The 16,164-nt window shown below is 48.3% G+C and overlaps 1 protein-coding gene across 1 annotated transcript in view; it reads left to right on the forward strand.

Moving 5' to 3' along the window:
- Positions 1–987: 987 nt before the first annotated feature.
- Positions 988–16,164, forward strand: part of EXT1 (exostosin glycosyltransferase 1) — a 181,000-nt gene continuing 165,823 nt past the window's right edge. The window contains exon 1 of the mRNA XM_071421691.1: positions 988–2,296. Within this exon, the coding sequence (XP_071277792.1) occupies positions 1,350–2,296 (947 nt within the window). The 5' untranslated portion in view covers positions 988–1,349. The remainder of the gene's footprint in view (positions 2,297–16,164) is intronic.

Consider the following 16,164-nt stretch of genomic DNA (forward strand, 5'->3'; position numbering starts at 1 on the left):
GCCCCGAGGAGCCGCCTCGGTGGTGCGGAGGGCCTGCTCCCAGGGGAGGCCGGGCACACCGCATGCCCCGGCGATGGCGGGGACACCCGGGGGTGCGAGGGCAGCGCCGGCAGCGGAGCCACGTCCCGGCCGGCCCCGCCGGGGAGAGAGGCCGGGACCGCAGTCCCCAGCCCTGCTCGCAGCACACAGAACTCTTGTTACCAGGCGCCTCGCTGCTGGGCTTTTAGGTCTCAGCCCCGGTTTCGGGTCTGTTCCCTCGGGGCCGCTCCAGCACAGCGGCGCCGCACTCGGCAGGGGGCGGCAGCGGCGGCGCCGGCACAGAGCCGGCTCGGGGCACCCTCAGCCAGGGGCTGAGGGCTGCACTGGCAGGGGGGGGCGAAGGAGCCCTCGAGCCGGGGGTCACTGGATGCTACCCCACAGGGCAGCCCCGAGCACCTGGCCCGGTCAGCGCCCCCCGGGATCCCTCAGTGCTACCTCAGCAGCGGCGCCCCCCGCCCGCCGGGTTATGAATGGGCGCGGCGGAAGCCCCGCCCCCCCGGACGTGACGCCCGCCAATGGGGGCGCGGGGTGCGCGGCGGGGTGAGGTCAGCGCGCGGGGCCGGGGCGGGGGCGGCGCGGGCCGGGTGCGGCGGGCGGGGGTCGCGGCCCCGGGCGGGCGGGGTGGGCGAGCGCGGGGCTCGGCGGCCGCTGCTGCCGCGGCCCGGGGGAGGCGGGGAAGGAGGGAGGGGCGAGCAAGAGAGGGAGGAGGAGAAAGAGAGGGAGGAGGAGAAGAGGAGGGAGGAGGGTCCTCGCCGCCGCTGCTCTGTCCTGGGGGCCATTCAGCGGGAGCGAGGCGAGGAGCGAGCGACGCCCAGGCCAGGCGTGGGGCGCCGGGCGATGCGGGGCTTCGTCAGGCTGCGGCGCGGCGGCCGCGGGCTGTGAGCCGACGGGGCTGGACTGGGCTGGGCCGGGCCGGGCTGGGCTGGGCTGGGCTGGCGGCGCGGGGCGGAGAGGGGTGGGCGGGAGCGTGGCGGAGCCGAGCGCCGGCAGCGGCGGGAAGGCGGGAGCGGCGCTGCCCGGTGCCCGCCCCGCGCGGGGGGCCGGCCCTGAGTGCATGCGGGGCGCCCCGCCGGGCCGCCGCCGGGCCGCCGCCCGCCGCCCCTGAGACACCGGCGGCGAGAAAGTTGCGGCGGTCGCCCACATGCGCGGCCGCGGCCGGCGGCTTGGGGAACGGCGCCGAGCGGAGGTGGGCGAAGAGAGTTTGAAGCGCTCGCCGGCGGGAAGATGGCGGAGCGGAGCTGAGAGCGGCGCCCGGCGAGCTCGGGCTGCCCCCGCCTTCCTCCGCAGCCCCCCGGACCCCCGCCGGACACATGCAGGCCAAAAAACGCTACCTGACGCTGCTCTCTGCCGGCACCTGTCTTGCCCTGCTGCTCTACCTGGGAGGTGTGCGGCTGCGGGCGGCCCGGCACCCGCCGCCCGGTAGCCGGCATGGCCCGCGCCCCGGCGGCGCCGAGCGGCCCTGGCCCCGCTTCCCCGACGCCCTGCGGCCCTTCGCGCCCGCCGAGCGCCCGGGCCCCGAGGGCGGCGGGCGCGTCTCCCCCCGTCAGCGGCGGGACGCCAGCGCCGGCCTCTACCGCGGGCGCCGCTGCCGCATGGAGTCCTGCTTCGACTTCGCCCAGTGCCGGAAAAACGGCTTCAAGGTCTACGTGTACCCGCAGCAGAAGGGAGAGAAGATCGCCGAGAGCTACCAAAACGTCCTGGCCGCTATCGAGGGCTCCCGGTTCTACACCTCGGACCCCGGGCAGGCCTGCCTTTTCGTCCTCAGCCTGGACACGCTGGACCGAGACCAGCTCTCGCCCCAGTATGTGCACAACCTCCGCTCCAAGGTGCAGAGCCTCCACCTGTGGAACAACGGCAGAAACCACCTAATTTTTAATTTATACTCCGGCACCTGGCCCGACTACACTGAGGATGTGGGGTTCGACATTGGCCAGGCTATGCTGGCCAAAGCCAGCATCAGTACTGAAAACTTCAGACCCAACTTTGACGTTTCTATCCCGCTTTTTTCTAAGGATCATCCTAGGACAGGAGGGGAGAAGGGATTTTTGAGGTTTAACACCATCCCTCCTCTCAGGAAGTACATGTTGGTATTCAAGGGGAAAAGGTACCTGACGGGGATAGGGTCAGACACCAGGAATGCCTTATATCACGTCCATAACGGAGAGGATGTTGTCCTCCTGACCACCTGCAAGCATGGCAAAGACTGGCAAAAGCACAAGGATTCGCGCTGCGATCGAGACAACGCCGAATACGAAAAGTAAGTGAGCGGTGCCCCTTCCCCGTGCTTGTATCCCCAGGGCATGCCCGCCGCCGCCGGGCAGATAGGAGCAGATGTGTGCCAGTGCGCTGGCAGCGGCCAGAGGAAGGCGTTCATCGCTGCTTTGGGCGAGTCGGTGGCTTCTCCCGGCACCCGTGAGGCAGCCGGCCGGCTCCGTGCTGCCTCGGCCGGGGGAGCTGGCACTGAAGGGCGATGCTGTGTCCTGCCCAGGGACTGTGACCTGCATGCGCAGCCTTATGGCTTTCCAAACCTTGCCAGCGGCGGAGGTGCTCCTGGAGGATGCGCTGGCATTTGGCACTGCTTTTTGTCCCCCAGTGCCTCTTAGGCCAGATGCCCTGTGCCTTCCCTGCCCTCAGACAAAGTTTGTACGAGTCCTCAGGTCTCTTCAGGTCGCATGTGAGCCAGGCTCCCGAAGTGGGTTGGTTGCTGAGGGTGATGGTTGGGATGCGCTCTCCAAAAAGCACTGCCTGGCGTGTGACCTGTGTCTGTGTATCTCCACAGACAAGTCTGTAACTTGCCTTGCCGTGTTTTTCCTCTCAGTTCAAACCAGCACAGTATCAGTGAAGGAAGGAGTGTTGGCTCTGTTTGTGTCCTGTGTCTGAATTTCTGGTTTTCATATGTGAGAGGATACACCAGTGATGCGAGCTCAGTGTGTGCTTTCTGTGAACGCCTGGTTGCTTACCTTTCCTCGAGTTTTATTTTTATTTGTTGATAATGTCACTGTGAAGCCAAATTTTGTCTCGCTGTGCTGCTGCCCTTGTCTTCCAGTCTGCTTTTTAGGTTTGTATATATAGCTGCCGGGAAAATCGCTTCTGGGAATTACCTCCAGGATTGCGATGCTGACTAAGCCGTTTGCAGCTGATTAGTTTATTTAAATGCCGACCACCGCTATGTTTGCTGCAGAATAGGTTCCTGTATATGAAGTTTTTCACATGAGAATATTTCCTGGGTAGCATGAATTACATGCTGAATTAAAACAGACCAGCTGTACAGCAGTGCGTGATGTGCAGTGGGAGCTGCACCCAGAGCTGCCAACGGCTGGAGGGTTTTGTGGTGCACAGGGGAACGTGGGTGGAAAAATACTTCTGGAGAGTATTTGGGAAGAAACTACGTTGGCATTAATACTGGTGAAAATTTCCGACTGGCTGTCTGTTTCTCCACCAAAACTATCCCTGGGGGTTGGGAAGAGACCGGGAAGGTCAGCATTGCAAAGTCGAGAAGCCTGCGTGAAGTGCCTGGGTGAACTCTGCTCACCTTTTGGTTACTGTAATTCTGCTGCAGAGGGGGAGGAAAAAGCAGTGCAAATACTCAGTGGACTTTTAATCCCATTCATTTTCAGGAAACTGATGGGCAAATGGTGAAATAATGCATATGTGGAAGTGATACAGCATCAGTGCCAAATGATCAGTAGAGATACTAAGCTAAGCTCATGTTATTTATCACCCGGGAGTCCCTTTGGCTTGTGATCTCCTTCAGGGAATATATGCTTTGGGAAAGAAGGGAGACCTGACAGTTGCAGCCTTTCAGGGTGTATTGGTTTTTTGTTTTTAGATCTGAGCAATTGGAGCTAATTTACAGATGGGGGAAAAGCCTGGTTATTTGCTGTATACTACAGTGTGTGTGCTGTCAAGTTGTCATAAAACCAAACATACCTGCCTGTGGTTTCACAGGTGTGAGTCCGATTTTTTTACAGCTATGCCATTTGGTTTAATAGAAGATAGACCTCTCCCTGTGAGTTCTGCTCCCCCTAAGTGTCTTTGCCACTTACTGTGGTGAAATTTGTCTATAGCAACCCTCAGGGGATATGATAGCATGCACCCAGCTGTACACACTATGCCATGCTATTCATACAGAAAGCATACTCGCTGCTAGGATGCAGCTGGATCTGGGGTGGGGGACTTCAACATTTGTTGCAATGCTGCTGTTAAAAGACAGGACCTAAAAACTGATGCTGTCAAGAAAATAAGATTACGCCAAGAATTGAGGCAAGCTCGGTCTGTGGTCAGGCTGCTGAGGTGGAGGGGTTTGCTCTAGTGAACAGCTGCAGATGCTGCAGCTCTTTGACCCCGCATCTTCCCGGAGTGAGGGCACCTGGCAGAGTGTGCTGCTGCCCCTTCCCACTGGTGCCTCGGTGCCGATGCACAGCCGAGTGTGCCATCTGCTGCTCTGCCAGCACCGCGTCCTGCCAGCGCCTGTGTCTTCTGCTGCCTCCTCTGTGCCCGTAGGGACCGTGCCTGGGGCTCCACTCCCTTCAAAAAGTCTGCTAGGGTCACATCCCCAAGGTAGCATGACACAGCTGTCCAGTTGAAATGCTTCTGTGCTGATGTGTAACTCAGCTGTGAAAGCTGTAGAAGGAACTCCATTTTTCATCCCACGTAAAGCAGCATCCGATCATCAGTGAGGCTGTAGTGCTTGGAAAGAAGTGTCTCTAAATATATCTGGGCCTTGAAAACTGCACGTGGAGTGGCTCTTGTGAGGCATTTGGGGCTTGGATTTAACAATGCATCTTCAAGGGTTTTAATAAAAAAAAAAGGAAAAACATACTCTCCAGGATACGTCTGTTGGCATATCCATATACAATTGGGAGTTGCATATTGTGCTTTTCTGTACTGATTTTCCTATCCTTTGCTGTGATACTTACACCACTTCATGTGAAAGTAGTGTAGGTGCCCTGGCCATGGAGAGCTGGTCTTGAGATACCAGTGCTTGCCAGGGTGATGTATGAATGATTTGGTCTAGGTTAGAGGCCTTGCTAAGCTGGTAAATTAGGTGACCAGATTTTAAAACGTGCTAACCTTGTGTTAGCAGGGTAGTGGTGCTACCCTGATGTGTTGGGTGTGGGGCTGCACAAATCACAAGTTACTTGTGGTGGGGTTTCATCTAGAGTGTAACATTTGGTATTGGGTTCACATGAGGTCCACCTGTCTGCTGGATGTGGTGTTTCCTCTCTAGGAGATTGAAAAAGCCAAGCAAGCTGACTTCCTGACCTCTGGAAAAATGTGTAGAGTGTCTTTCTTTGTTTGGGGAAAGCATGGATGGGCATGTGTGTATTTGACTGTCTCTGTGAATTGTATTGAAAGATCCATCTGTATGTCACAGCTAATTAATTTGCATCCTAGTTATGCATCTCAGCAGATAAAGCTGAGGCAGGCTAAAATGAATTACATTATCATGATTAGACCGCTGGCAAACAGGATATAAAAGAAAACAAAGAAAACCTCTGGTTTTCTTTACAGTGTCCTTGGTTGTCAGAGGTGGCCTTTGTCACCCAGCACTAAGGCAGCTGGGCTTTCTGAATTCCTCCACAATAAGATTTCAGCCTCAAGCTTTCCATTTCACAAAGGGTTAAGGGAATAAAAGCTGCTGCTGCTGAAGTTTGAAGACAGCCTCTTAAATATTTAATGACGGTCTAAATATATACATATGTACAATGTGTTTTAAACAAAGGCAGAATTCATATACAGGCTTAACTGGTTCCAAATAATTACTTTTTGGAAGGTAATATAAATGACTGTGGATACCAAAAGCAATGGAGGAATGTAATGTTCTAGTGAAGCCAGATGCAGAGAAGAAGTTTGCACCAAAATGAGAATCTTTCTAGGAAAGTAAAATAATGTCTGTGGTATATCCCCTGACCTGCAGCAACCCTGCCCTCGGAGGATGGAGAGGGTAGGGGAGATAGTATCAAAAAACATAAGGTCGCACCAGAAGCTCATGCAAGGAGACTTTTTCCTCATCCATGCTTGATATCTAAAGTTAATGATGAGAATGAAGCAAAAGGGGAAAAAAAGAAGAAGGGAGTAGAATGGAGGAGGAAAAGTGAGAAAAAAATGTATTTTTGGAGAAAAGTGAGCTATGGTGGAGGGCAAATAGGATAATGAGGTGTGCTTTATCGACTAGGTTTTTTGACTGGTCAGTGCTCAAAAAGCCTGTGTGATCATGACTGAACTGAGAAAAGGAGGTAAAACATGCAGGACCTCATGAGTGGGACTAGTTCTGCCAGAGGAGTTTGGAGGCGTGTGGTAGTGGAGGAGGAGCCTATGGCAGGAGCTGCTCGCAGATCGGCCTGGGGCTGTGGGTGCGGGCAGAAGGGGAGAGCAGCAGCACCCTGCGAGCTTACACCGGGGAGACATCTCTGCAGGGCACACAGTAGCACTAGGTAGGGTTGGATGTGTACTTCTGCAGGAGAATGTATCCAGCTGAACATTTTCATTGATGCCTAGTACCCGGTAGGTTTACCTGGTGTGCACTCTACTGGTGGAACATGTGCCAATCACAGCTGAACTTGCCACCCTTGAAAATCGTGAGTAATGGTCACAGTCATGCAATAGGTACAGAATGGGAAGAAAAGAGGGTTTTAGTTTTGCTTCCTTCCTAGTAGGAATAAAATACACATACTGAAAAAAGAAGTGGTAGAAGTGCACACGAGGGATGACTGCCACTCAGCAGACTGGCAGGAGAATGTGGAGTAAGGCTTAGGCTTGTCTGTCCAACTTGTGATGATAATGTGAATGCTCCATATGCTTGTATGTGCATGTTTCAAACAAAGGTGAAATTCTTGTACTTGTAATATACTGAGCTTCTGTGTATTGTACTAAAATACAAATGTAAATGCCACACTTAATCACTCACTGGATTATTTTTTTAATTATCTAAAAGCCTTCACAAGGCAGCTCATATGCAGCTATTTAGGACAGGTCTCAGAAATCACCCAGGTTCAGGGTGGCTGCTGTCCAGGACATCTGAAGTGAGATGGGGACCAGTCAGGGCATCTTGTATATCACCAGGCTGTTTTGGGAGCTTGGATAAAACTCAAAAACTACTGAGAGTGCTTGGGCATTTTCCCAGAGAAACTTGGTTCCTACAGAGACCTGTCCCCACCAGACTACTTTTAAATATTGACTTTTTTGAGAAACTGGAAATTTTTCTGGTTTACAATACATTTATCCAAAATGCAATAAACAGGTAAATAACAAAGCTTTAATGGATGTCTGAGAAAGAGGACTTGCTCTGTTGTGTTCTTCCTCTTGCTCTCTGTATGTATTGCAGTGTCCTTATGTGGCTGTTGATGCTGATTTAACGCAAGTAGGGCCCTGAGGGGTAGGAGCTTCCAGAGGCTCCAGGCTGATGCCCTGGCAGGAGCTGGGAGCAGGGGCCACGGGGCATCCCTAAGCTCACAGGCACCGTGCCCTCCTCAGCTGGCCGCTGGCAGCAGGCTCTTCCCTCGGTGGATGCGCGTGGGAGCGGGTGGGTCCATGCGCGCGTTCCCCGTGCGAGCGGTGCTGGGCACTGCCGCGTGTGCAGGGTCAGGCACTGGCAGAGGAGCCCACCCTGCCCGCTGGCCTTAAACCAGACGCCCTCCTAACCTCAAGTAATTAAGTTTTCTTGTGGGGTGAGTTATTATTATAATTGGTTGCCCCAGGCCTTTCTGTGTCTTTCTATGAAGCATCTTATATGAGGCTGTGTGGTGACAAAGCATTACAGTAGATGGGTGATCTGGTCTGCAGCAGATGTTTTCTGCATGCACAATGTATGTGAGCTTTCACAGCTCAAGGGGCTCTGCTTTTATTTTTCCTGCCTAGGAAAATTGATCTAGGATAGTTTATCGATAAATACTCATCATTGAAGAGACAGTTGATGACAGAACAAAATTCAAAGAAAAAAATTATCTGAGTCATCATTTTAAGTAGAATTAATCTGGAAACAAAGTAGTTTCAAGGGCTTGTTGAACCCAGATCAGAACTGAGCTGAGAGTAACAGTTACAGCTACCTATTTTGGCAAGAGAAAGTCTTCTTGTGCCTCCAGTGAGGTGGCCTCAGCAAGTAAGTGCTGCAGAGCATCCCTTGGTGTTCCTGCCTTCTTACCCTCCCTGTCTGGGTATTTCACAGGGCCAAGTCTGACTTCTGCAGGATGTTCTGTAGTGGCCTAAAGTATCCCCTGAAACTGCTCCTAAAGGAGAGAGGTGGCTGAATTTGGGATTCTCTTGCGAGTTGTGTGCAGCTGCCTGCTGCTCCCTGCTGCATTGAGGGTGTTCCCAGCTGTGGCCTGTTTGCATCCATGCATCTGTGAAGTGGTGCATCTCACGGGGAGAATGGGACAAACCCGAATGGAAACGACTACTGCTCTGACTGCTGCAGATAATCCTTTTGCCCCACATATAGTCCTGGAACAGCCTGCTGGAAAGTAAACCAGCAGCTGCTTGCAGGAGAGGGAAGTAAATGAAACTGGTCTGCACGAAGCACTTATTTACTCAACAGATGTGAGTCAAGAGAATGTGCTGTAATCTGATGATTTCTGGAGTATTATCTGTGATTGTTTTCCTTTTCTCTCTGAAGGCTTTTTTTCAGAAAATCCACAGAGTTTTGTGGTCTTGAGTAAACAAACTATTTTGCTAACTAGAGAAGAATCATTGGTAGGTACTTGGACAACTGTCTTGCCTGTGAGTGGAGTTAAATGCAGTGTTCTGAGCTGCTAAGGTGACTGACTTCTCATGGACTTGGCTATATCTAGATGATAATGCAAGATTTATACTCTTGTCTCATGTCATATGGATATTAGTTTAGCCTGTGGGAATGTGTGAATATAACTTCAGGTTACATTTAAGGTTCTGCACCTTTCCACATTTCCAAGTATTTGGGACATACAGGTTTCACTGAGCTATAGATTTGTTCCTCTTCCTGTGTTGACCTAGCTATGCTGTACTTTTATGTGAGGCTTTGTGTTGCTCTTTTTCAATACAAATTTCAGGAGGAAGTAGGACGTGTATCATCACTGTTTTGCCTTTAATTTGGGAGCCTCCTCAGTCCACTGTAGGGAGCATTGCTACTATGTAATGCTGATACAACTCACCCCGAGGTCTCTAGAGAAGACTGGGAGGGAGGGAGCTGTGGCAGGGGGTGCCTGAGATACCAGGTGTGCACCAGAGCAATTAAAGATTCTAGCCAGAGAACGGTGGGAGTCCTTTCTTCCACTTTTACAACAAATTATAATTTGTAACAATTTGACAGCCACACTAGAAGAAACTATCCTGGTATTGTGGCCGGGGAGCCACATAGCCTGGGAGGGTGTTTGAAGGCCAAGAGGTGGGAGATCAGTGTACTGTTGTGGTGCAGGAGAAATTAGTTTAAGAAATTAATTCCGAATGAGAATGAAAGAGAAGAGATTCATTTCAAATGAGAAGGGGGAAGTAGTGTTGTAAGTAATACAGGCCCTATCTCAGCAAAATGTTGTGTCTTAACTGCTTTTCTGGGAAAAACTAGTATGAGTGCTGCCAGGCTGATGGCTTCCCAAGTGCAATCTGATTTCCTAAAATCTTATCATTTCTTAGAACAAGAAAACATAACTGCAAGCAGTCAGGAGGGTTAGGCCTGCTCAATAATAGGAGAAAGAAGAGGCCGTTTTCTTTAAATATCTTGTGTTTCTGCACTTGTCTCTCCCACCAATTCTTGCTGAGATTTACCTTCAGTTTTTCGGGTGGCTCAGTGCTGTCTTCTTGGCCAGGATGCTAAATGGATGTTCCCTGAAAGGTGGTAGGGCTGGGATGTTTGTATCAGGTAAATAAGGCCCCCATTTCATACTCCAGTGAGACAGACGTTTCAACCCTCCTGCAGTCCCTGGGAGAAGTGAGGTGCTGGCAGAGCTGTTGCAGGAGCTCCTGCCTTCTCTTGCCTGGATGTCTCAAGCCTGCAGTCTGACAGCCAGGATTGCCACTGGCAACCATGCTTATGTTTCCATATGCTTTTAAAATGGAAAGGAGTCATTGCTTTTCCTAAGCATTTTGGAGGTTTACTTTAGTGCTTTATAATGTTTAAAGCCTGTGTAAAACTGAAATACTACTTCTGTATCCCCTTCTCAGGAAGCATCACTGAGCATTGGTCTGAAATTATTTTCCAATAAAAGGTGACAGTTGTCAGAAGCAGTATAAAGCAGCTCTCGTCTGTGTGTCTGGTGAGGGCAAATAGCCTCTAAAGCTTTTTTTTGGGTTTTACTTGTCCTGAGTGAGGACATGTTTGGTATATGAACCTTTTAACTCTCCTTGCTTCACTCAGCTGCTACCAAAGACCATTGCTTTTCCAGGCACTGAAGCGCTGTCATTCCTGATCACTCCTCCAAGGACTCCTGCAGTGCAGTTAGCAAATTCAGTAAAGCTTCTGTAAGTTGACTTATTTCTCCATGATGGTTTCTAGTCCAGAAATACATGAGAACAAAATAATTCCTGGGTTCCTAAGTGAATTTTCCATTTATTCACTTTTTCCCCCTCTAATATCCTCTTTGTGTTTATGAATGAAACAGAATTAGGGCTAATTTAGTTGATTGGCTGCAAAACAAAAGTATTCAATGCTAAGAATGAGAAATGAGAAGGCCTTTCTGAAATGTTACTTCTTTGCATAATTATAATAGATTATAATTATACATTTGGGTGTTTAGCAGTGGATTTGCTGTAAACACGGTCGTGGGAAATCTCTCGTCGCTCGCTTGTGTCGGTTCGAGTCCCAGTGCGGTCCCGTTGGTGGCTGTACCAGCATCTCTCACATCATCTTCTCTTTGGGCAGGGTGATGTGCCACAGAGAATGCAGTCTCCAGTTCCCTTCCCAGCTCCTCCTACAAAATTACAGCTGGTCGATATGGCCATGTCAGACTGTTGACACAAATCAATAAGATCAATCATTCTTCAGCTCCTAAACAAAATTGAGAGCGTGATGCTGACGGCCTGCGCGTAGCAGTAAATTCCTAAAGGAAAATTGCATACCGTAGTGTTTGCTCAGTGTATCTGTGGGGGATCCTATCCTGTTAATAATTAGTTCTCTGAGGCTGTAAAAAGGAGCATGGTATAAATAGTTTGCTAGAGCTGCAATGTGTGTTATGACCCCTGCAGCCTTCAGGTTGATGGAGAACATCACCTGACCAACAGCAGTGCGGGAGACAGGGGAGCGTGGCAGCGTTTGGGTAGGAATCCTGTTTTTCTTCATTCTCCTAGAAGATCTTGACTTCTGATACTGGTTTTTGCCTGGCAAATAATTGCAGACATTTTATCACAATACTGGAATTCGTGGTGCAGTCAGGTAGTTCAGTGTGTTACTACCAGAAAGCCCATCAGAATCGTAGTTTTTGTAGTAGTGAAGAATAAATTCAGAGCCTGCTTCTAAAAATCAGAATCTTTATCTGAAGGGAGGGAGAAATTTTTGTTACAATGTCTGAGTTTATATCTCTGAAGGCCTGTTTTGGTGTGTCTGCTCATAGACTCAGCTGCTTCAGGAAGATAAACACATGAATGTTTAACTCTTAGGAGTTTGCCACCAACCATTGTGCTGGGTGCTAGCAGATTTTTCTTTTAATTAAATGTAATTTATCTAATCCTAATGGGAAACATAATTATAGGATTTATTTTTTAATACTGTGATTTCAGAATTATTTTATAAAGAACAGTAACACTTCCCCCTTAAGGGCGGTTTAAAAATCAGCAAACAAAATAGAAAAAACTGAAGTACACTTTGCTAGAAGTAATAAATCTCAGACAAGATGCAAAAAAAAAAAGCAGCTGAAATGTTGGAGCTGCAATAAAGCTGAAAATTAATGATCAGTAGGTTGCTGCTGCAAGAGAGAGTGAATGCATTATGGATTTGAGGAGACGCCTATAGCTTATTAAATGCCAGCAAATTTTTGCATAAGCAGTAGAAAACCCTGATCAGAAATTGTAAAAGGGTGTGAACTTCAGCTGGAAGATCCAGTGCCACAGAGGATGTGTGCACCATGTGTATGGTTGAAGCATAAGAAAGTGCTTCACAGGATCATGGTCTAAAGTTGCACGCTAAGCTCCTTTAGTTTCTGATCGGGGGGATTTAAATGTTTCAGTAAGGCATGACTGTAGTCGCAGGAAGGGATTTATCATACTTTACATAAGAAGGTGTGTATAACTGTTCAAAATAATTTAAAACAAATAACATCCCTTCACCCTTCCACACTCCCTTACACTTTTTTTTCTCTAAACTCAAAAGCTAAGACTACTACTTGAATTGTAATGGAATAATATATCAAGTGAGTGATCACATCAGGCATGGACACTTACCAAATCACAGCGAGATAACTGTGAATAACTCTCTAGTTTCAACAATTTGCATGGCCATTAACAATTGATGGGTTTCCCTTAGAACCGCATTATCTATGGCAGCAGGATCTATTCCTGTGCACTGCTCCTGCATACTAAGTGCCAGACAAATTCTCAAAACTGAGGATAATAAAAAATCTGATAGCAGCAAGGTGAATGAAGTAGGTCGAAATTTCAAGGCAACATTTTTTGAAGATAGAGAAATATTTCAGGCAGTCCTGTATTTTAGTAACTGTTCTTCATCCCCTTTCCCTGCCTGCTTTTTTACTACAGTTCCGCAAGTTTTACTTCAGGCTGGTGTTAGGCTTCTCTTCACTGCTTGGCATCACTTCAGGTTTGATAGTCAGTCTGGCCTGTGGGTCAGTTAAAGTAAGATTTTAAAATACTTTTTGTTACAGTTTTGTGTTGGATAGTTGTCTTCAGAAGCTTTTATGCATATTTGACAAAAGATAAAAATGGCACTGAATTTAGCTGTCCCAGATTGTTGGGTGGCTCTTTCATCGGAGGGATTTCAAGGAGGTGCCAAAGATGTACTTTCCTCATTAAAATCATACCACAATTTTAATAAGTGAGCGACCCATCCCTTATTTGTAGTGCTTTCATCTCTGCCTGAGAGCATGTCAGTTCTTTCCAGTTTCCTCTACCAAGCTGACTTTTCCAGCCCCAAATCTTTCTCTTTTTATTTCTTTCTCACCTCTTCCCTCTCCCCCTTTCTTCTCACGGGCTGTTGTTGTGGCAAGATGAAAGCCGCTGAGTGAAGCAGTGGCGGGAAAGCTCGGGTAATCAAAGCACACAAGCGGCTGGAGCTGGGGGAAGGCAGGTGGGGGACACATCAAAGTCAGGGGTCCGTGTGCTTGCTGCTCTCACCTCTCCTTGTAAATGACCCCCCCGCCATAAACAGAGTTCCTGGGGTTAATTTGTGAGTTCGCACGCACACAAATGCAATTACTTCTCCATGGCCTTCCCAAAATTTACTTGCAGAGACCAGTAATAAAATCTCAGCTTTGTTCCTTGGAATATGGCTTTTGCAGATGTGGTGTGTAAGGGAACAAGTACCTAAGTTGTTGATAGCAGGAGGTGGTTGTTCACCTTCAGCTGAGGGTAGCGCATCACCTTGCTGTCCCATCTGCCTGTCAGTGTTGATTCAGGGTTGCTGGAGGCACGATGAGAGCTGGAAGGTCTGAGCAGCATCTGGTTGTCCCCAGCTGGGCCTTGCATGCTCAGTGACCCTGAGAACATGTTGTCAAGGGACCCCTTGGCTGGGGCAGGGAGCACCCATCACTCAGTCACAAATGGATGGTGCTTCCTGAGCTCTGTGCCCAGTGTGAAGGCTCCAGGTCCCCTCAGCTCAGTAGAAGCCCCTAAGTCCCACTCATCTCTAAACTCTGTGCATGTCTCTTGATGTGGAGCTAACTATGGGGGTGGCTGTTTTCTCAGCTGTTGGCTCTCCTCAGATCCTCCTGTCTTTGCTGTGGAGCTCAGGAATTGAGTACCTTGAGGTCTGGGTCGACTCTTGCTCTGTGTTTGTGCAGGGGCACCTGGTCCTTGTCTTGTTTGTGCTAAAGGTGTCAACAAATCATTGCCATTCATTGACAGGGCTCTTCCTCACTGCCTGCTGATGGCCGTTTCAGGTACTGTTGCTGAGAACCAAAATAACCAGGGCACTTGTCTCTTTACTTTCTGTATCACAACATTAGTGAGTTGCAGTGAAAACAGATTTCCATCTTTTGTTTTATTAGCTATTTCTGATGACCTGTAATAATAACCCTTTTTAGCAAAGTTTTTTTACTCTTTCATTTTTAATGAAAATACTTTATGACACAGATCATAGTAAAATAATTCACAGTGTGTGAATTATTGTATTGTTATTCCAGTGTGTGTGTGTTGTTTAGGTCTAAAACTGGTGATTTAAGAATTTAGAGATAGTGGTGTCATCCCTGGGTGCTCTGTTGGTGTAGTTACTGGTTATAGCAATAGTCGTTACTTTAACTTTGGTCTTAGGGTAGCCATGTTTCACAATAATCAATGCACTGATTACTGTAATTGCAGCTTGTGGTACCCTGGTCTAGGCCAATAAAGTATGGAATTTAATGAATATTTGTAAACAAACTTGATTAGGAAGTAGGTTGAGGATATGCACTGGTGGAGGATAATAGAAGAGACCCATCCTCAGCTTTGATAAATAGAACAGATGGAAACCTGAAAATGAGCAGCAAAGCATGGAAACCATCCCACTGCTGTTTACCTTGTGTTTATTGCTGCACCACATCTTAAAAAAAATCTCTACTTAAAAAAAAAAATTGAAGCTGACTCCCCACTGCAATGAGATTTTGTGTACACAATTTCAGTCTTCTCTGCAGAACTTTAAAGTATTATCAGACCTGATGTTGAAAACTGGATTTACAATGTAGGGCTGGTATCAGCCTTGAGTAAAGTGTCTATTGTCACCCCATGATTGAATCATAATGCACTTAAAATGAAAAAGGAAACCACCATTGAAAATGGGAAATAGATTTCATAGTGGTGCCTCTGGGGAGGTGGATGGCTGACGTCTGGCAGTTGCTGGAAAGTTGGCTGTGTTTTACTGTCCTTCAGGAACTGCTTCCCATTTTTGCTGGTTATTGGCTCTGGTTGTGTCCACGTGTTTCAGATGCATGTCCTTCATCTCAGGTATAGAGGCTTGTTCTACACCCTCTGTCAGGCCACTTGGGAGTGTTTTGTATGAGTCTGGCAACTTAACAGTAGAAGGATGTGTCAGGTTTTGGATGGTTTCTTTAAGGTTGCCTTTACACCTCCTTGCCTTCTCTCTTATCTTTCTCCATCTTTCTTCCATCTTTAAGAAATTGTCTTTTTGCAGGTTTTCCTGGCTGTGAGTGCATGGGTGTCTAACAAAAGTAGCGTTAAATCTTGCTTACTTCACCTCTCCCTATTTTTTCTTTTTTTTTTTTTTTTTTATTTATTTAAAGCTTTTGGTTATCTGCAAAGTTTGGCATTAATGGAAATGCATTAAAGGGAAATGCATAAGGAGTCTTGGTCAGAGAGCTCCTGCCCTGAGCAATAGGCTGGTGAGTGGCTGCTTCTGCTGCAGGAGCTTGGAGGGGAGGGGGTCTTCCAGCATCTACAGTGCATCTGTTTGCTTCCTACCTGCTGGTTTCCAACAGTATTAATTTTTATGCATTTATTGTATTTAATTAAAAGCAGAGCTGCTTACAGCAGTGCTTGCGGAGATTCTGCCTCTCCCCCAAATGCAACAAATGGGCATCTGGTATTTGTTTTGTATAATGCAGTCCTCATAAAATGAAAAGTAATAAAACATAATTATCTGTAAAGGCTTGTTTTATAAGCCTAGGAATGAGCTTGTTCCTGCCTTGTTTTTGTCTAGTTGTAAGATGGTTTTAGCCCCTCTCCAGATTAACAGAGAATCAGTTATTATAGTGTTCTAAACCCTGGTGGGTAAAGGTAGAAGGTGGTGTGAATGCGTGCACAGGGTAGCACTACTGGATCTCTAGAGGTGACAGTAGTCTTTCTGTTCCCTTTAGAAGTTTTTCCCTTACAACCAATGGGTTTTATTTGAAAGCTTTGGTAAAGTAAGAGGGAGGAAAATCTGTGGGCTGCATTAACAGTATTTCTGAGCTATAGGCCTTAAGGTCGGGTTTGAGCCCTTTCTGCACACTGCTCATCCTTGGCAGTGTGAAGGACAGGTGTGATGGGTCTGTGCTCATGCTTGGATGTGTGTAGGAT

The sequence above is a fragment of the Agelaius tricolor genome, unplaced genomic scaffold, assembly GCF_023055355.1.
Source record: "Agelaius tricolor isolate 1412-34295 unplaced genomic scaffold, bAgeTri1.0.p SCAF_2, whole genome shotgun sequence".
NCBI classification, from domain to species: Eukaryota; Metazoa; Chordata; class Aves; order Passeriformes; family Icteridae; genus Agelaius; species Agelaius tricolor.